Source organism: Sorghum bicolor, chromosome 7, assembly GCF_000003195.3.
Source record: "Sorghum bicolor cultivar BTx623 chromosome 7, Sorghum_bicolor_NCBIv3, whole genome shotgun sequence".
NCBI classification, from domain to species: domain Eukaryota; kingdom Viridiplantae; phylum Streptophyta; class Magnoliopsida; order Poales; family Poaceae; genus Sorghum; species Sorghum bicolor.
The window spans coordinates 64,973,664-64,994,554 of NC_012876.2; the positions used below are offsets into that span (position 1 = coordinate 64,973,664).

General features: G+C 43.6%; 3 protein-coding genes across 7 annotated transcripts; all 3 read right to left on the minus strand.

Moving 5' to 3' along the window:
• On the minus strand, positions 744-8,085 carry LOC8055358. 3 transcript variants are annotated; one of them, XM_021464543.1, is made up of 8 exons: positions 7,697-8,085; positions 4,809-7,143; positions 4,254-4,585; positions 3,981-4,169; positions 3,009-3,115; positions 2,513-2,604; positions 2,344-2,423; positions 744-1,416 (listed from the first exon to the last, which is right to left on the minus strand). In XM_021464543.1, exons 2-8 carry the CDS (start codon positions 6,664-6,666, stop codon positions 1,261-1,263), a joined length of 2,814 nt encoding a protein of 937 aa, XP_021320218.1. In that variant the 5' UTR covers positions 6,667-7,143; positions 7,697-8,085; the 3' UTR covers positions 744-1,260. The 3 variants fall into 3 exon arrangements, with proteins under 3 accessions (XP_021320218.1, XP_021320217.1, XP_002445964.2); XM_021464542.1 differs by having other exon boundaries at positions 4,254-4,588; XM_002445919.2 differs by lacking the exon at positions 2,344-2,423 and having other exon boundaries at positions 1,275-1,416; positions 4,254-4,588.
• On the minus strand, positions 9,781-10,539 carry LOC8055359 (histone H2B.3). The gene has a single exon (XM_002445920.2). The coding sequence runs from the start codon at positions 10,460-10,462 to the stop codon at positions 10,004-10,006; it is 459 nt and encodes a 152-aa protein (XP_002445965.1). The 5' UTR covers positions 10,463-10,539; the 3' UTR covers positions 9,781-10,003.
• Positions 12,081-13,569, minus strand: LOC8055360 (nischarin). Of its 3 annotated transcripts, none has more exons than XM_002445921.2 (2): positions 12,997-13,569; positions 12,081-12,454 (listed from the first exon to the last, which is right to left on the minus strand). In XM_002445921.2, exons 1-2 carry the CDS (start codon positions 13,481-13,483, stop codon positions 12,177-12,179), a joined length of 765 nt encoding a protein of 254 aa, XP_002445966.2. In that variant the 5' UTR covers positions 13,484-13,569; the 3' UTR covers positions 12,081-12,176. The 3 variants fall into 3 exon arrangements, with proteins under 3 accessions (XP_002445966.2, XP_021321495.1, XP_021321494.1); XM_021465820.1 differs by having other exon boundaries at positions 12,081-12,509; XM_021465819.1 differs by lacking the exon at positions 12,081-12,454 and adding an exon at positions 12,516-12,712.

Below are 20,891 nucleotides of genomic sequence, written 5' to 3' on the forward strand. Positions count from 1 at the left end.
GAACACTGGCCTTATACTCCTCCTACTACCGGTAGCGCACAGCAGCATCCCACATGTCAGAGGTCCGTCCGTATGTACAAACATACAGTACTACGGACAGGCGCGTGTACATCGTTTGGGGCGACAGCCAGATCCAGGCGGGAACGCAGGATCTCTGCAGTGCAGGCTGACAGACATGTTGCCGCTCCGGCGACGGCGAGCAGCATTTGTGTGGCTCGCAGCGTGCCAAGACACACATGCATGACCATCTACTATTGCCAACAGTGCCGCGTCGCATGCATGCATGCATCACATGAGCCCGCCCGGTGGCGTAGAGATTTTTGCAAGGGCCGCCGCACCGCACCGCACCGCACAGCTGGACATATCGACACGAGGTCGGCAGGCAAGGGCGATGGCACGCTCGCAACAGTGACATTCTTCCCTAACGTACACAGGATACACCAAACCTCTACTACACGTACGCTTCGGCAATCTCTTCTCTTCTGGCTACCATCCCGTCGTACCAAATACGTACAGTATATCAGCATAAAATTTCCCGCCCAGCCAGCCACTCTACTCCACGTGGTCCATCCATCCATCTTCACACCCAAGGGCCAAGAGCCAATGGGCAATGGCAACTGCTGCCCGATAGGAATCTCTCGAGCTGATCGAGGGTGGTATACTATACTACTAACTAATACTGTACTACTATAGTTAATTATCATGCATCAGCAGCACAGCACGCATGCTCTTATCGAGCATTCAAACCCAGAAACCCTTTTAACATTGAGGAGTAGGCAGCCATGTACAAGTCCAAGGGCTGCTGATTATTGTTCACAAGTGACACTGACAGTGAGAGATGATAAGTGCCGGGCGTAAACAAATGAAGGTGACTCTAATAAATTTTAGCTTCGGCTAGTCAGTTTGGAGCCATGAGCCCCGCCCCCCGCCGGCACATGGAGCCCCTCAATGGGGCCCAACCGCATCTGAGGAAGATGCCCTACACGTACTTGTCCTAATCCAGAAGCCACATGCCCCGCCAGCGTCCACGCTGGACCTGGATTTTTCCTACAAACACCACCGGTTAATCAGTGGTAATGATACAACAGGATCCTAGGTACCAATGTGTCCAACTGATCTTTGACCAGGCCGGATCCAAATCCCATGCATGGACCAACCAACCAACATATGCTAGTGCTTGCTATCAGTACCGTCATGCCAGTGTTTTTGTGTAGAATGCATGTACCGTAACAGTGGTGAACTGAGCAGAGAGCAACTCGATCACCAGAGTATAGATACGGGTACCATGAACGAACCACGGGTTGGGGCGGGACCTGATGGAGGCTCCACACATGACACACCCCCTGTTGTCCCTGTGCAAAAGAAAATGCGGCAGAGAGACAGAACCGCCAGCCTTCTATTTTTATCATCGGTCACCTGCAAAAGGGAAAGGGAAAAGGTTTGGTTAGTCCAAATGGCTTCTGGGAAAATCACACGCGATGACACCAACAGGACATTCAGATTCAACATCAGATGCCGCAGAAGATGCAGTGCAACAAAAGAAGATATTGTGACATTACAAATCTGCAAGAAACTAACTATGGAGACAGCAGTATATGACCACACTCATCAGCACATACCACAGGGGGTTGCATTCTTACAAATGCTCATCTAAACAGCAATTAGGCCAACGAAAACAGCAACAAGATGTGTATATTTGGCTGTGGCACTCTGCCATCCGTTTTGTTGTTTGGGTATCAAGATACATATGACATGTGCTGACAGGGTTGCAAGATGGCCTGCCTACTTTCGGGCACCAAAGCACACAACAGCTTCATCTGCCAATGTAATGCCCGTTACAAAAAGATAGTTTGGTTTAAGTCAATCCTGGGCTCAATAACAGGCAGAAGTCAGAACTTTGGCTCATTTGGTTACTGCTATTGAGTAAAAATGCAATGTTGGTCTGGCTCAAATTTCTTTATTTAAAAAAACTACAAAGTTTCCCCTAGGTGCCCAAACACATTAGGCATTTAGCTTTTTCTTTCTCAGCAAAAACACATTTTGGTCTCCTGCTGTAAAAATGAGTAAAAGCAAGGCCAGTTATGCTGCACTAATACTGGCTAAAATCTAACAGCATGCCCTGATACTAAAATTTTAGACATGCTATACTTGCACCTAGGGGTATTGCATCGCAGAAGGTTGCTGTTCCACATAACCAAAGTCATACAATGTACTACAGTAATTCCGTACAGTTAAGATCTGCGTCTGTGAAACACAGTAAATGTTTTCGATGCGCTACTCCTACAGTAGAGCATACTGAAGATAATTAATAGTGACAGAGGGAGAGAGGAGATTTTCCTATACATTTTGTCGCGGAAGAAAGAATTCCGTGATGCAGGAGAACCAGCCTAAAAATACGATTCCTAAAAATAGCACCAAAAGAACTGCACCAAAAGTACGGCTGCAACTTCAGTCACAGCAATAACTAAAAATAGCATTACTCCTAATAATAGTGTGGTACATTGGAGCTCACCATCAGATAAGATGGCAGAACACTTGTGTGCAAAAACTTCTCTGGAGTCTAAAGCCAGATTGGCTACGAGGATTTTATCTAAGTTTTCTTCCCTGAAAATAAGTACAAACAAAATGCAGTTAGCTGGAACATAGAGTAGCACAAGGATCCCTAGTTTCTATATTAGCATGGCAGGACATTCTCAGTTTCTACAAGGAATAACTTTTCCATGTCTGCTTCAAAAGAGGAGCATTTGCTCACAGAAAATGTTCTAAGCAAATTCACATTGAGTTAGGATGACAAAATAAAAATAAAAATAAAAACAGAAGCAACTTCAACTAGAGCACTACTACTACCTTAATGAAATGACACGCAGCTCTCCTGCGTAGTTCGAGAAAAAAAACTAGAGCACCGCTGTCCTATAACAAGTTTGATTGTGTGCCCAGTGTATTATCTAATGTACTTGGAAACGGAATTGGTCATTGATAGCTATAACTTATAGGTGCAGAGTACTTACTGAGCCCATGATGGAATCAATTTACGTCCATGCCTTATTTCCCTTTGATGCTCCAAGATTTCGAAATCCTTTGCATCAGAATCTCCATAAGGTGTCATTCCATAGGACTGCGATATGTTTACAGAATGAATGTTAAGCAGAATACTTCTCAAATCATAATGTTTACAAAGTTCTGGTAAATGAAAGAAAATCAAACTTTCAAAGTAGCACACAGTGTAGCGGTTGCAGTTCAGTGCCAACTGTGATAAACTGGTGGGAACACAATGTTATGGAACCACAAGGAAAGCCACTAGATTCTGTCAATCAATATAATGCATTGTGTGAATCAAAGGATCCCACTGCTTCTCACCCTGTATTTTTTGTTCTAAAACTACTCAGCATATCAACTGTTTCAAGTTTTGGTACCAGATGTACATCTGGACTTTGTGTGATATTTTGATGTGTACAGTCACAGAGCAAAGATTCTTTGCCATGATGTGTTCTCCTTGCAACAGAATGACTAGATAATGTAACAACTATGCTTATATTTAAAACTTCACTTGTATTTTTTGTATAATTCTAATAGGCACTATAGAGAATTTAATTGAAATTATTAGAAAATTGTTGTTGGCGGGTGTATCCAGAACCTGTCGTAGGGGAACCTTCCCAGTAGTTTGCAAAAAGATACAATGGAACGTAATAATCGTAGCATGCACTGTCCCTCACAGCTTATAGCATAGGTCCACACCTGACAACTGCAATAGCTCTCACATCTAGATTCCCAGTTAATTATATGTCATAACAATCTTTCCCTACCAAAAAAATATTCTGTTAACCTTTTCTTACTCCCTCACTAATGAGAAGAGCACTAGTTCTCCTTTCGTGTTTCAGGATTAATCTGGGACTTTATAGCCCTTGAAGAAAAGGAAAAGGTACCTTCGATCCTAAGGATTGTTCAAATTTCATATAGATAAATCAACTGAAAGAGTATACCTTATCCACATTGTCTGACAAGTTTTCCTGAACCTGAAGCCCAGAACCTGCTGATTTACAATCTGCATACATGGCCTTCACAGTGTTCCTTTCAGATGCTAAAAGTCTCTGAACAGATTCCATCCTTTCATCAGATAATAATTGACTTTCTACCCTTTCGACTAAATTCTCCATAAGATCCTTGCCATCCTGCAATGATTAAAATGACTAAAAAAGATAGTTCATGTAGTAATAGTAATTTGAAAAGCGATGCTAGTTTCAATGTTTACTAACAGTATCTTTTGGACAAGCATCTTTCAAGGTATTTGGGGAATGTATTATTTCTTCCAGCTGCTTTTGACATTTCGGTGCCTCTTCAGTACATTTATTTTTTCTATCATTTTCCCTCTTTCCATCACCTTCTCTCTGCCTCTTCCTAGTAATGAAGTCTGCCCACGTTTTCTTCTTGTGATCTACTTGTTTTTGTCTGTGCTCTTTCTCTTGCTTTGATCTTTCAAGCGCTAGTTTGACAGCTGCTTTGTGCATTTCACGTTCAGTTTGCTTCTTCTCTTCACGACGCTTTGCAGCTGCAGCCACCTTAAGTGCCCTCACACTAAGATCTCTTTCTGCTGCAAGTGAAAAGTTTCATTTATTAAATTATCTGATGTGCCCTTCTCGCAAAAAAAAGATTGTCTGATGTGCCCATTCATGAAAAAAAATGTAAGCATATTACTTCTGTACAACATCAAGCATATGAATTATGAACATAGCAGTATCCAACACTACATTCAAACAACTGCATTAAAATAAATTTCGAACTAAAAATAGTTTTAAACAGATTAGACTTACCACATGATTTTGGAGGCTGTTGATTTTGTTTTGCAAGTGGTATAAATGATGTCAAATTTGATACTGTATTCCGAGGCCTGCAACCTTTCTCAAGATTTGGTTCCCTTCTGTTCCTTTCACTTTTGCTACATGACATTTCTTTCTTACTTAATCTGTCACGGAGCAAATGAGTAATTTTTCCAGCATTCATAATCGAAAGAGCACCAACCTCCTTCGGGTTCTTTATGTCCTGATTAACTCTGATACGCACATGCTGATTAGGCTTCCTTGTGTAAGATTTTCCAGCTGTCAAGTCTAGGCTGCTTGTTCCTTTGCTTTGATATATGTTAGTAGCATACCCAAGCGGTTTTCTGCCACCCAAGCATTCTCTTGAATAATTTCTACCAATAGAATGAGATAGCTTCGCTTGGTTCTCATTTCCCCCTAGAATGGTGCTATCTTCATCAATTTTAGAGCAACCAAATCCTGGTATAGAACCAAGATAATCTGAACTAGATCCAATCATTGCAGGGAGCTTTTCCAGGTCATACTTCTCAAATGAAAGGCTCAAAGGAACATCACTATAAACATTTGATGAACCAAAAGTCTGGTCATTGGACATCATAAAAGCATCATCGAAATCCAAACTATATTTCTTGCTAGCACAACTAGGATCAAGAAGGTTAGTGTCTATGGAATAGGCAAGGGATCGGTTCATGAGATCCTCAAACCTAGATGGCAGTGACTGATACACAGCGTCTAGTGGTTTCATCTTATACTTTACAGATAGGCTGGAACAAAGGTTGACTAACTTTTTAGACTCATAGAATCCCTGAAGTGCCCTCTCAGTAATGGTCGGGCTGTCAGATGGAACAGGGATGCTGAAGCTCTGACATTCTAGCATTGGCACACTTTTGTCTGATGAAATTTCACTATTCCTTTCTAAAGTGTGTGATACTCTTGCCCTCTTAGATGAAGCAGCAGTCAGAGCTTCTGGCCTTGCACATATAGCTATGTTATTTGAGACACAAACATCATGTGCCTCAGTAGTATCAGCCAGATGGTAAAGCTGTAGAGCAGATTCATTGATCGAGCTTTGCTGTTCAAGAATTCTGGAGCTTTCATTGTCACATCTATCCAATAAAAGACTGCTTCTTTTTCTTAATTTACCATTCTGTTCAGTTGTGTGCAAGAGATCCTTTTCAATCTTTGGACTGGCCAAACAAAATGGTCTGGCTTCAGAACTGTGGTTTGCTTCCTTATCAAGTAGTAGACTGGGCACAAAATAAGTTTCTTCAGGAAAATCAGTTTGAACACAGTGTGATGTATCATTGTCAAGCATTAGAATAGAATGAGTTTCTTCACGATAATCAGTTTGACCCCAGACCGGTGATACTTCAATAGAAACATTTTCAACAATATCAATTGCATCTATTTCAGGCAGTGGACGGGATACAATATCATGCCCTTCCAAAAAATCAGGTTTACCTGAGTCCAACAAATCATTTTCAAGCAGTGGGTTGGCTCTAGAACTTGGCCTCTCAAAGGTTTCAGACCGTGGTACTTCAAGAGAACTAACAGGTTCAAGACTGTTTTGTTTGACATGATGATTGATTTCACACAATAGATCTGCATTTTTGCCTGATAACATTATACTATTCCTTTCTAAAGTGTGCGATACACTTGCCCTCTTAGATGAAGCAACAGTCAGAGCTTCTGGCCTTGCACCTATATCTATGTTATATGTTACTCCAGACACAGACATCATGCGCCTCAGTAGTATCAGCAAGGTGATAAAGCTGCAGAGCAGATTCATTGATTGGAGCAGACAACACGTGACATCCTGAGCTTTGTTGTTCAAGAGTTCTGGAGCTTTCATTGTCACATCTATCCAAAAGACTGCTTCTTTTTCTTAATTTTCCACTCTGTTCAATTGTGTGCAATAGATCATTTTCCATCTTTGGACTGACCAAATAAAAAGGCCCTTCAAGAGAAGTGGTTTCAGAACTGTGCTCTGCCTCCTTATCAAGTAGTACAATGGGCATAGAATAAGTCTCTTCAGGAACATTATTAACAATATCAATAGAAACATTATTAACAATATCAATTGCACCATTTTCAGGCAGTGGACAGGATAAACAATCAAGCCCTTCCAGAAAATTAGATTTGGTTGAGTGCGATGAACCATTTTCAAGCTGTGGGCTGGCCATAGAATTTGATGCTTCAAAGGCTTGAAACCTTAGTGCTTCTAGAGTGTTTTCTTTGACCTGATGCTTGAATTCAGACAATTCATGTTGCACACGATCTGCCCTTTGGGGGTCAGCAAGATAAACGGATGCCTTCCTTACAGTATTTCCTGCAAAAGAATACCAAAAGTTAGCATCTTTGTGTTCTCAGGAAGACAGGAACCATCACAAGTTCACATTCACATAAATGGGAAGTATAATGACAGAAGTATTCTAGTCCAAACTATAAAAACAAAATCACAGCACATTATGTTTTTTTCAGCACACGGAAACAGGCTCAGCGAAAAGATTTAAAAGAACAACAAAATGGAAATCTCAGTGGCCACTGGCCACTAAATACATCATCTCTAAATCACAGCCTAAATAGAAATTCAAAACTCAGCATCTCCAAACAAAAAGCATAGAAGAAAATTTTGATACTGCATAGTAGTCATTTCGTAACCCACGATTCGAATGCTCTCTTACAGTCTTACACAATCTCCACCAAATAGAAAGATGAACCGTTAGCTTGACACCTCAAAACATCATCGTGGTTTCAATACGTACTAGTACCAAATCTAACGTAAATCTAACGAAAACAAATGCTTCGGCAACAGAATCAAAGCGCAGAAGCCCAGCAACTACACCAGAACACAACGAAGGGGGAGAAATCGAGGTAGGTACCTTGGGTGGCCACCTCTGCAGGGGACTGGAGAAGCCACGGCGGGGGGCAGTGGCCGGCGTCAATGTGGGCGCAGGCTATGGACTGGGAGTAGGCCTCCACATGCAGCTGCATCTGCTCCTCCGCCACGCCCCGGCGAAAGAGGGCGGCGAACGACGCGGGTTTCGGGAGCAGCCACGGCGGGGGCTGGTGCCCCGCGGCGAGGAGGCCGCGCGCGAGGGCCCGGGAGTAGGACGCCGCTTGATGCCGCATCTGCGCCTCCGCTGCGTCCCGGCGCTCGAAGGCACGCATGAACAGCGTGTCCATGGCGGTGGCCGGCGGGTTCGGTTAGGGTTTGATCATGCGGTGGCGCGGCGCGGGGCGGTGGCCGGTGGTAGTGTGGGACTATGGGGTGCGCAGCACGGACTGAATTCGAATTTTGATGAAGCGAGAAACGGCGAGAGGGAGAACGGTGACGGAGTACACCATTCAGTGCTACAAGCCTACATACAACAAGCTCGTAACGCTTTAGGCCTTGTTTAGTTCTAGAAAAATTTGGATTTCGAAACTGTAGTATTTTTGTTTTTATTTGATAAATATTATCTAATTATGAACTAACTAGATTTAAAAGATTTATCTCGTAATTTACAGGCAAATTGTGTAATTAGTTTTTATTTTCGTATATATCTAATGCTTCATGCATATGCTCTAAGATGTGATGTGATGGGGAATCTTGAAAAAAAAATGATTTTCAAAGTGAACTAAACAAGGCCTTAATCACAAAACTAGTGTATAGCTTGAATTTGAGCTATTACAAATAATAAAACTATATTAGATATAAAGGTTTATATGATTATTTAATAAAAAGACGCAAACTAAAAAGGACAAACGAGAGTTTTGCTATATTATTAACTTTGACAAGACATAGGATTTGTTGCGTAGCGCAACATTTGGGGATTAAAAGTGTGCATGTTCCTTTCATACTTGAAACGGTCTATTATTGCCTTGCCGAGTTTTGTTTGAATGAATGTAGTGTTCATAGCTTTAGGCAATCGCGGGCGTGCCATTTGATTCAAGTTCAATAGTAATATTGGTAAGCAGTGTCATGATTTTTCTCAAATCTTTCTGAGGTGCGGAAATGGGTAAAGTGGCGTCATGCGGAAATGGCTAATAATACGATCCACTTAGTGGGTGTAAGTATATAATAGTTAACTATTCACTATTAATACATGGTCTACTTTTTTTTTATATAAAATTTTTTGGTTCTTGTGCCTAAAGTGATTGTAAGCTTAGAGCATACTCTTCTTCTCTATTCTTCATTTCAGTATTTAGCCAGCTTACCTATACTTGCTCTGTTTAGCGAAAGCTTCTGAAATGGAGACATGCAGTGTACTAAGTACTAGTAATAATACAGTGGGCCTATATAACATTTAAAATGAACCTGACTGCAATTAAGCACCTGAGAGTGGTTGGGCCAAGCATAATTTGTCTTGGTCCAGTTCTCCACTCGGCGCCAAAGCAAAAAACTTAGCATGGCTTGTGAAACTCCCGCCCAAATTTTCGGCTTTCGACTTTCGGAGGACATCGCGCCCAAGCAGTTTAAAAAATTGAAACTCAAGCAACCAAGACGCTCGAAACTGAAGCCAAGTGCGCAAGTGTTGAAGGCCAAAGTAGACAAATCCTTTGGAAGAAGCCATATGTTGATGTTTCCAGCAGAGCAGCACAGTGAGGAATCAAGGAACGGCTAGAATTTTGCTGCGTGCCAAATCTCATCTCCCAACAAGGCAACCCCAAGTTTAGAAACTAGAAATTTAAAACCAAACAGAATGCAGAGAACTTTGCATTCAGATATGCTGAGTTCAGTATGCTCGAAACTGAAGCGAATTGGGGCAAAGTTATTAGAACTACAGTGAACAAATCACTCACAAGAAGCCCTGTTTACAACACAGCAAAGAACAACCGGCGTTTTGCTGTACCAAATCACTTCTCCTAGCAAGGCATCTCGAGTTCAGATGCAGGAAACTGACAGCAGGACGCCAAAAAAAAAATGATAAGGACACGAAATTTCCAAGGCAGTGGCGAATACAGGTTCAGAACGAAAGCAAGATTCAGTCAAATACCAGGATGGATTTCTCATATATTTGCAATCAGAAATTGCAAAGATGAACAGCAACATTACCACAAACCACACTACTTCTTACACAAATCATCAGACGACTACAGTTGGAGATCGACGCAGGGGCAACTACCGCCACTGCAACACACGACCACCCTACTACTTCCTGAACGGAACCGAAGCCCGAGCGAGACGGGAGACGACGAGGCCCCATCTAGGAGCTGGTGAACTTGGTGACGGCCTTGGTGCCCTCGGAGACGGCGTGCTTGGCGAGCTCACCGGGGAGGACGAGGCGGACGGAGGTCTGGATCTCCCGGGACGTGATGGTGGGCTTCTTGTTGTACCGCGCCAGCTTGGCCGCCTCCGCCGCCAGCTTCTCGAAGATGTCGTTGATGAAGGAGTTCATGATGGACATGGCCTTGGACGAGATGCCGATGTCCGGGTGCACCTGCTTCAGCACCTTGAAGATGTAGATCTTGTACGTCTCCACCGACTTCTTCGCCTTCTTCTTTCCCTTCTTCTCGCCGCCTTCCTTGCCCGCGGACTTGCCCGACGGGAGCCGCTTCTCGGCCTTCGGCTTCTTCCCCGCCGGGGCCTTCTCTGCCTTCTCCGTCGATGGCTCCTCCTCCGCCGGCTTCTTGGCCGCGGGCTTCTTCTCGGCCTTGGGCGCCATGGGGATGAGGATCGAGGCTGGGTTCTCGGGGAGGTGGTGGGTGCTTGGGGACTTGAGGATGGCTTGTTGCTGGGTGGGGAAGAAGGATGCTTGAGGCGCGTCTTTATAGCGCGTGGGAGGTGGGACGCCATTGGTGGGGGATGAGAGTCGCGGATCGCTGACGTGGAGGGTTCCGATGGAGTTCGGCCGTCCCTGTGGACGGACGGGATGCGGAGTGACGCGGATCGCTGAGGTGCCGCGAGCAGGGAAGGAGTGTCGCGGATCGGTGACGTGGAGCGTGAGGGCCCAGACATCGGTGGGAGGCGGTGAAGTGTTTCGCCTGGCGGGAGTTTGACTTGGGCCTTTCCAAAATATTTTACAAAATTGACATTGTAGGTTTTTCATTTGTATTTGACAAATATTGTCCAATCATGGACTAACTAGACTCAAAAGATTTGCCTCGTCAATTTCGACCAAACTGTGCAATTAGTTTTTATTTTTGTCTATATTTAATACTTTATGCATATGTCTAAAGATTCGATGTGACGGGGAATCTGAAAAATTTTGCAAAATTTTTTAGAAGTAAACAAGGCCTTGCCTGTTTTTTATTTTGGCGCCAATAATTGTGGGCTCCGGTTGTCAGTACGCATATCGAGTACGGCCTGTATACGGTACGGCCTGTATACGGTATGGCCCGAAATCCAAAAAGTTTTCAAAATTCTCCGTCACATCGAATCTTGCGACACATTTATGAAGCATTAAATATAGACGAAAACAAAAACTAATTACACAGTTTGTCTGTAAATCACGAGACGAATCTTTTGATCCTAGTTAGTTTATGATTGGACAATATTTGTCAAATAAAAATAAAATTACTACAGTAGCGAAATCCGAAAACATTTCACGTCTAAACAAGGCCTATGTATCGGTACCAGTACCAAATGCGAGATGGGAGGAGGGCTCGCTAGTCGCCACCGCCCACCCAGGACTTTGTTTAGTTCCAAAAAATTTTACAAAATTTTTCAAATTTCCCGTCACATCAAATCTTTAAACGCATGCATGAAATATTAAATATAGACGAAAATAAAATCTAATTGCACAGTTTGGTCGGAATTGACGAGACGAATCTTTTGAGTCAGTTAGTACATGATTGGATAATATTTGTCAAATACAAACGAAAGTGGTACTATTCCTATTTTGTAAAATTTTTTGGAAGGATTCGGATTTTGGAGGACTCGCATGCGGCTTCGGCCTTGTTTAGATGCACCCAAAAACCCAAAACTTTACAAGATTCCCCATCACATCGAATCTTCTGACACATGCATGGAGTATTAAATATAGATAAAAATAAAAACTAATTACACAGTTTGTCTGTAAATCGCGAGACGAATCTTTTAAGCCTAGTTACTCCATAATTAGATAATGTTTGTCAAATAAAAACGAAAGTGCTACAGTGTCAAAATCCAAAATCTTTTTCATCTAAACAAGCCCTTCGTTTGAGTTTGTGTTCGAGTTTTTTTTGTAAAGAAAAAGATAACAGTTCTCCCTGCGTTTTCTTAAATATGTGGAGATAATTAATTCAAACATAAAATTAATTTGAAAAAAGTACACATGCATGAAAAATAAGCTCATTAGTTTGTCATATACGTTATATATTTCAAAATGAGAAAAATATAATGTTGACATACAACCCATATATTTCGTGTGACATTTTTTTAAGCATGTATCTGTATTTCTAGATAAGGAAAACGTACAAGTACGGGTACAAATAAGAGACATACTGTAAGGATACAGGAGCAACTGTGCCAGCCAAACTACGCAAAGGACCTTGAGAAAAGAAAAAGTTACAATCCAGTCTCCAGATCCCTTGCAAACCGACGCAAGGATGCTTGGGAACCTCTTGTGGGGAAAAAACATAGGCAATGACAAGCAAGCCATCCATTATAAATATGAAAATATAAGAGGTGAAAGCCAACAAGATTGAAGACGCTCTAAATCGCCACCAATTCTGTTCTGCAATGGAGAGATTTGGTAGATCAAAGTATCACCCCTCAAATCTTTCTTATCCCTATATTAACCCCAAAAGGGAAGAATAAGCACCACAAGATGGGGGGCTCGGGATGCCCATTTTGGCTGGTTGGGACATTTTGGAAAATGTCCCCAAAGTTGTATATTATCATAAATAAGTGCCTAGACACTTAACCAAACATATAAGCAACATTTTGCATAAATGTAATTGCTCAAATAAGCTTCAAATGGTGTTAATGAGAACTGCAACATCACAAACATGAAGGCTTAGCAGCCAAGAAATCACACCGCATAAAATCAATAGAAAAAGGCATGATTGAGCCCTCTTATATATATATATATATATATATATAACCTAGTAAAATAAAACATGGAATTAATTAACCGTGTGAAATATTATAATGATGTAAATATTCCTAATCATATTCAAATACTCTCAACATACTTGAGAAGCTAAACTAAATGTAATGTAGAAACATTCATAATATTCCATATTCTTGCCTTAGTTACTTTTTAGGTCATGCTACCTTCTGGAGTTGGGTCAATGGGGAGGCCATCATTTGCTGGCGGTGTGGTTTTCAAGAAGGGGTTCTTGATGACCATTTCGACGAACTCAGGTCCCCCATCCGGCCATGACATGGGTGCTCCAGGTCCTTCTGCAGTAGCCCCTTTAGCCTTTGCTTTGGGGACCTTGGCAGACCCCTTGGTGGATGCCCCAAGCGCCTTGGCGGGCGCATCCCCCTTAGCTTCTGCTTTGTGGTCCTTGGAAGACCCTTCGGTGGCTGTATCGGGTGCCTTAGTTGGGGCATCCACCTTAGCGTCTGCTTTGTGGTCCTTGGCAGATCTCTTGGTGGCGGCTTCAGGCGCATTGGTGGCTGCATCCCCTTCTTTGGTTGCTTCTTGCTCCTTGGTTGCTGTGCTCGCTGAAGATTTGGTCGCATTAACAACTGGTGTTGCCATCACGACAACATAGACCGCTAGAATGAACAATGTGACGGCGAGGTTGTGCGCCATTGTCTATTGAAGTGTTTTCTATTAGCAAATCACTCAACGGTATGAGAGGGAGATGTGGTGTGTTTTTATTTAGATTTAATGGAGGAGGCAATGTCTTGCTAACAATTAACACGGGTGTGTGTACAAAATTTATGAAGGCGAGTAAGACTGCGAGAATGGTGGCATGCCACAATTGACATAGTTGCATTTGTGGTTATGCGTGTTGTGCGTCAGGGTTAAGGTTATTTTGGTGAATCCACACTTCACGCTCATGCAGTCTATTGGGGATAGAGCTAACTAGGGACGTAGTCTATAAGAATTTTGGTTGGTTCTTCTAACTTCGTGCATGTATGCTTGAATGTTCATGCAAATGCATGTTGTGTTATTTAGCGTAGCAAATACAAAATTTAATACATGGAAACTGTTTGAGTGGCATCAATACTACGAATTTCATGCATTACAAATAGCCCCAAGATATGGATGTGTTTTGTGTGTGATGTCATATTTTGGCCAAATACTAGCTAGTATTTGCCCTAGTATTATCATAGGAATTAGACATGTATATATGTTCCAACTTTTGATTTTGCATTTTGGAGCTTAAAGCAAAGCTGAAGTGTCATGACCAATTCTTGTGATCTTTTTTGTAATACAAAATGCTTTTGGTGTCACTAAAATATGAAACATTGGTTGTAAATAATAAGTGTGGTATGCGCTAAAATATATGGAATATCCACCTGATAAATACATGATGTTGGATGCAGCGGATTGGCATAATGTGGAGATTAGCAAACAACAAAGCGCTATAAGTTTCGATAATAACAATATACTAAATCTCTTCCAAATTGTAAGACGTTTTGACTTTTTTAGATACATTGTTTTTAATATGTATCTAAACATAGTGTATATCTATAAGCATAGCAAGTGTAAAGTATATCTAAAAAAACCAAATTATCTTATAATTTAAAACAGAGAGAGTATATGTTATTATGATTTTCACACTATGAAAATACTACACATGACTAGCTAGTATAAATTTTTGACTAGAGAGAATTAATTAAGTAATGATCGAGCCACGTACTACTATGGCTAAATAGTCGCATCTATATTAAAACGTACTTACTTATGGTGCTATAGCATCCACTAAGTTTTGGATTACTTTTTTTAAGGAAAAGTTTCAGATTACTTGGATTGGGTTTATTATCACCGTGGGCGCACTTTCGTCACAGACATTGCGGGCACGTTCATTTTGTATCGAATTGAAAAGGACGGATGTCTTCTAAAAGAATAAAAAACAACTAGAAGATCCGCCGGCTAGGATATAAAGGTGCAATACCTTCAGTCCATTAGATGGCAATTAGCATAGTTGAGGTTTCACATCAATTTCAATATATCTGATATTGAGAAGCTTGATTTTTATAAAGAAAATATCACTGTTTCGAACAAATTTAAAGCCATATGCAAACGTTGATCTTTGATTGTGAATCGGTTTAACGTGGCTCCATTCCACACTCGAGGAGGCAATAGATCCAAATTGAATTTAAAGGATTTCAGCATTTCCACTTCCACATTTGGATCTAACCAATTTTTTTGAAACAATGATCCAAAATTTTAAGTCATGTTCAGAGTTTCTAATGCCCATTTGGTAAACAACAGCACGCATCGCATACCACAAACTGTGGCGGCTTGTGGTACGAGGTGCAAACTGTGGTGACTTGTGGTAAGAGGTGTGTGTTGTTGTTTATCAGATGGGACACTTAGTTAAAATTGCTATTATATTTTTTTCTATAGTAGCCTCCAGTATTGTTAGTGCCAGTTTAAATTTGAGAACTCGTGTCCCAAAACTTGTGTCTCTTCGGAGACATCCGATAAAAAAGGACTTGCAAACAAATCCCAATCCCATTTAAGAGAATGCATGTATGATTATACAGATTGATTTATCTCAGAAGCCGGTTAAGTTGTTTCATTGCATAATGCTCGTTACATTATTATATAGCACATGTTTTTTTAGAGAGAGAACTGGAGGGGCTCGTGCCCCTACAGGTAATTTTATTGGAAAACAAAAACAAGTTACAAATGGGAAAAAAAAGTAGTTGCTTCTTCCTTCATTAGTAACTAGGTAGCGTGCCCGTGCGTTGCTACGGGATAACTAATAATTTATACTAAAAACACATGGATCGCATGATAAGATAACAATATTGTAAAAATTAAATACTAAAGTTTAAGTGATATTTAATCTAAAAAACAAAGTTTATAAAATTAAGAATCATGAAAAGTGTAGCGTCGCAAGATTCTATTTGGATAATATCACGGGGTCCTCTAATGAATGACGAAGACATGACAATACGCCTTTCGACATTCTCAGGAGATCCTTCACCTGAATGCATGTTGTCCACCAAGCCTTGAATATGTTAGCCATCAAAGTATCATGATTGTTCCTCATACAATCTAAACACAAGCTCTCAATCTTGATATAGGTGTCAACGGCAAACTGCTGGAAAAGATGCTCACTCCCCTTGCCCATATGGAGTCACTGGTGTATAGAATTAGACCACAATCACAATATAATACCTTCAATGGACAACATATATAATTTGAACATGTTGTGATTTCGGTAGAGACAAGGAAAACATATGGCTTGTTCTAAAAAATATCCAAAAAGGCTAGAATCCATAGATACAGAAAACTCATTTTAAATTTTAAGCAACATATTTAGAAGGGACAAATCTTGACTCCTGAGCAAACAAACAGGATATCGGTCACGTAGTGGTGACACAAGATATTTCCATGGAAATGCAAGAACACCTTGCTTGAACATAAGGATCAAATCAATATAATTTTTTACTAAAGGTGCCTAATAAAAACTGAAAATCCTTATCCCCTACCACCTCATTTCCATTCGAATCCTAGTTAGCACATGTTTTCATACCCCACAGGACCAGAACTCACATCCCTTCTCCTCGCCTTTTTAGCTTCCCTGTGTATTTTAATAACTGAATATTGACATGTAGTAAGCATCCTATTATAACCCTATTACAATGTGCATCATTCTAACCACAACCATCGTACAATCACCTCGAGATTTTCATCCATGCTCAAACTTGGCCAATTATGTATCTCCCCATCAGTCGGATTATAAGTGATTCCATCAACCTTAAGCCTCCAAACTATATCAGGCCACCTCACAAATTCACAATAGCCACAAGCTTCACTACAGACATTTGGTTCTGGTCTTATCAGCACAAATCATAGTTGTACAAGAGCTCAATGATGTCCCCGGGGTTGAGGTCACACGTAGGGTGGCCATGCAACCACTGTTGATCATGCTTGATGGTTGCGTGCTCTAACTGGATCTCCTTGAGTGCCTCGAGCAACATTGCCCTCCTGCTAGACGCTGAAGACGCAATGACAATGAAAATAAAGAAGATCATAAAAACAACAGTGGAAAAGAATTATGGCACATGATAAAATAACAGGAGCAGTGCTCCTAGTGAAGCATTTATCAAGTGGGAGAATGGTATATAAAAGAACTATTGTCAACAAGCATTATTGTCATGTTAGCATTCGCGTGCTACCTTGCATCCAGCCTGCTTGCAAGGTGATTGAAAGTCTCCCTCCTGAGATCAGTTCAACATGGGTTTGAATGTCAATATCAGTATGATTCAGGAAACTGCGTTCATAAAAAAGGCCACCCTAGCAACTCTACCAGCAGCACATCTGTAGTATGATCTAGTTAAGGATCTGAATGATTCTTTACCAGCCCGTATATTGTTAAAAGACAGTGCAATTTAGTTCAGCACACTAACAATCCAATAATTTCCCATGGTGGGGCATGCTGATAAAGAACAAAAAAGATATCCGCAATAATGCAGCTTCAGAGCGAGCAAGATACAATATTTTTATCTTCAACTATATATGTGTATGATCAGCAAGGTACACAGTGTATACTATGATAACACAACACAATGAATAATAGGTTGTCAGGCAATACAACAGACAATGTGGGCTGTCCGACAACACAATGAAGGTAATTGAATAATCTGGACAGTGCATACCTGAAGCTTGTACACCATTGAGTTCAGATTCAGGTAAATGATCTCCATCGAGTTTAGGTTCAGGTTCAAGAGGATTTGTTGATGCAGCTTGCACAACATCGAGTTCAGGTTCAGGTAACTGCAGTCCATCAACATAACCTTCATTGATCCATTCACATGTCCATGAATTGACATCCGTGGAATCTAAATTGAGTCCCCAACTCCCCATGTACCTAGCATAGATGACTAAATAAGGAACCTGAATCAAAATAAATCTAATTTTGAACAAGGTTTCCTTTGAATTGAATAAGGTGCATTGCTATACCTTGGACTTGTTCTTAGGGGTTTCATTACCCGAGAAGAACATATGAGCTACAAGCACCTGGTTGGCAATGTCCCCTTTGTGAGCCTCCTTGTATGCGTCCTGGCACCATTGCTGGACGCAGTCGCTGGCCACCTCCGACGGCGGCTCCGCTCACACTCTGGCCAGCCAGCTCCATTAGGCATAGCATAATACTTGGTGCAGCTAGGTTCCAGAGCTCAATGGTGCCGACAACCGCTCCGGTCAATTTACCATTGCCACCTCCAGCTTACATATTCTTCCATACTAAAATTTGGACAATTTGTACCCTATGAAGATACATGGCCATTTATCTGCATGTCCACCTTGTATATTGGGGTTAAAATCAACCAAGTAGATGGGGCTTCGAGTAATATGTAGTGAAGCAAAAAAATGTAAATCCATAATCTACAACTGCAAGTCTCCAATATCTCATAAAAACAGATTTCACTTAGCTCAACTCGACAAATGACTAAGTGAATAATCTCATTAAAAAACTCACTTAGCTCAATTTGACAAATGACTATGTGATTCTGTTATGGTTGGTAATGTCTACAAAAGGAAACCCACACCGTCAGGCTTGTTTCAGCCAGCATGGCTATCATAGGAGGTTAAGTAGGAAAGATAGTTATTATTAGTTAAAAGATCTACTAGGTGGATCTGTAGAAGAGTTTCTATCCGTGTTGAGTCAGGAGTCTGTAACCCGACTATAAAAGTCCTTTTACGTTAATGAGAAGAACCAGCCTGGGATTGTGTCACCTTGACACCCTTGGGCGCCCAGCGTCCCTCTCCTGTGCCCTAATTCCAGAACACGACGGCTCCCAGCCGCCGCCAACGTTCTCGCTCCAATCCTCTCTACTCCCCACCCTACAATCTACGCAGCAAGGCTAGAAGACATACCAATCTGGTATCAGACTTGATGACGACTTCTGGGGACATCACCACCACGGTGCCTGCCGCCGCCATCGGTTCGACGTCGGCGGCCTCCCTGCCGCTGGTGCCCTCCACACGGGTGTTGGGGGCTGGCGCGCCTGCCCAGCCGTCGCCCCCCACCATGATGGAGGCCCTCGCTGGGATCACTTCGGCGATTCAAAGCCTGGAACTCAAGATGACCGCCGTCAATCACCTGCTGTCCGACCAGGGATCGCGCCTCGCGGCCATCGACGGCCGCCCCGCTTTCCCACAGTTCGGCCTGCCCGGTTTTGGCGGCATCCCGCTGCTGACCGACTCAGCAGCACACGTGGCGGCTCCGAGCGCCTCCTCCGCCTCCGCGTCAGAAGCTGCGGGGGATTCCGCGGTCTCAGCGACCGGGCAGTTGTCCCTGCCGCCCGGCGCACAGCCCCTGCCCCCAACGTCGTCCATGGGGGTGCCGATCACACAAATCCAGTTTCCGCACTCTCCGTCGCCATTGCCAACGTTCGGTCAGGAGCAGCAGCGGTTGCCACAGCCGGCTACAGCCCACATGACCATGCCGCTGCCGTTTACACCGCCGGAGCTGGACAGGAACTTCGTGCCCAAATACCACAAGCTGACGTTCGCATCCTATGACGGCAAAGACGACCCCTTAGGATGGCTCAACAAGTGTGAGCAATTCTTCCGCGGACAGATGACTCGCGAGGAGGACAAAGTGTGGCTGGCCTCCTACCATCTCACCGGTGTCGCACAACAGTGGTACCTCGTGCTGGAGACAGACCATCAACACCAATCATCTCGCGGATTTGGCCCGTCTCCCGTTTGGCGGCTCCGTCGACGCCTATATGGAGGCGTTCCAGGCCCGGGCCGCACACGCCGGTGATCTGTCCACACTCCAGAAGGCCAGGCTCTTCACCGGCGGGCTACCGGAACACATCCGCATTGACGTGGAGCTCCTGGAACCCCAAGACCTGCAACATGCCATGCGCCTGGCTCGGGCATACGAGCGCCGCAACGCCCCTCAACTCCTTGCACTGCCGGCGCCGCCCGCACGGCCAACGCGCCGAACTGCTGGCGTCCTGGCTGCCTTGCCTGCACCAGCGGGCTCAAGCAGCGCGGGGGCGCAGACTTCATCAACTGCTGGCACAGCACGCCCCTTCAAGCGCCTCTCACCGGATGAGATGACAGAACGCCGCAAGATGGGGCTCTGTTACAACTGTGATGAACCCTATGTCCGGGGGCACAAGTGTGCTCGACTCTTCTGCTTGGAGGCGCAAGACTACATCGTGGAAGAGCCGGACGATGCCCCAGACGAACCAACAGCAGGGGCACAACCAGCACCCTTTGATCCAGAGACGCCCATGATTTCGTTAACGACGATCACGGGGATACGCGCTGAAGAAACCATGCAGCTGCGCGTCCGGTGCGGCGGCCACGAGTTTACAGCGCTGCTGGACTCCGGTTCAACCCACAATTTCATCAGTGGATCAGCAGCCACCCGCGCCAACCTGCAGTTTCTGGACAGCGGCGGTGCCCATGTGGTGGTCGCCAATGGAGATCGCGTCGCTTGCCGTGGTCTCGCGCGCGCAGTTTCTCTCGACATTGGGGAGGAGCGCTTTGCCATCGACTGCTACTCTATCCCCCTGGAAGCATATGACATGGTGCTCGGCATCGCTTGGCTCCGTACTCTCGGCCCCATCCTCTGGGATTTTGAGAGCCGCAGCATGGAGTTCCACCGTCACAGCCGCCGGGTGAGGTGGTCCGGCATCACTGCGTCATGTCCAGCCCCGCCCCTGGATGGTCGGCTGCACGCCAGCGCCGTGGCCACTGCCAAGGGATCGGAGCCCGCCCTGCTGGAGCACCTCCTGGCATCATACGCCGACGTCTTTGCGCCGCCCACAGGTCTGGCACCAGCTCGCTGGTGTGATCATCGGATCCACCTCAAGGTGGGCACGGATCCCATCGCCGTCCGACCCTACCGTTATCCCCAGCCGCAGAAGGATGAGCTGGAGCGCCAATGCGAGGAGATGCTACGCCAAGGCACCATCCGCGCCAGCACATCGCCCTTCTCCGCACCGGTCTTACTCGTCAAGAAGGCTGATAACTCATGGCGCTTTTGTGTCGATTATAGAGCTCTCAATGCAGC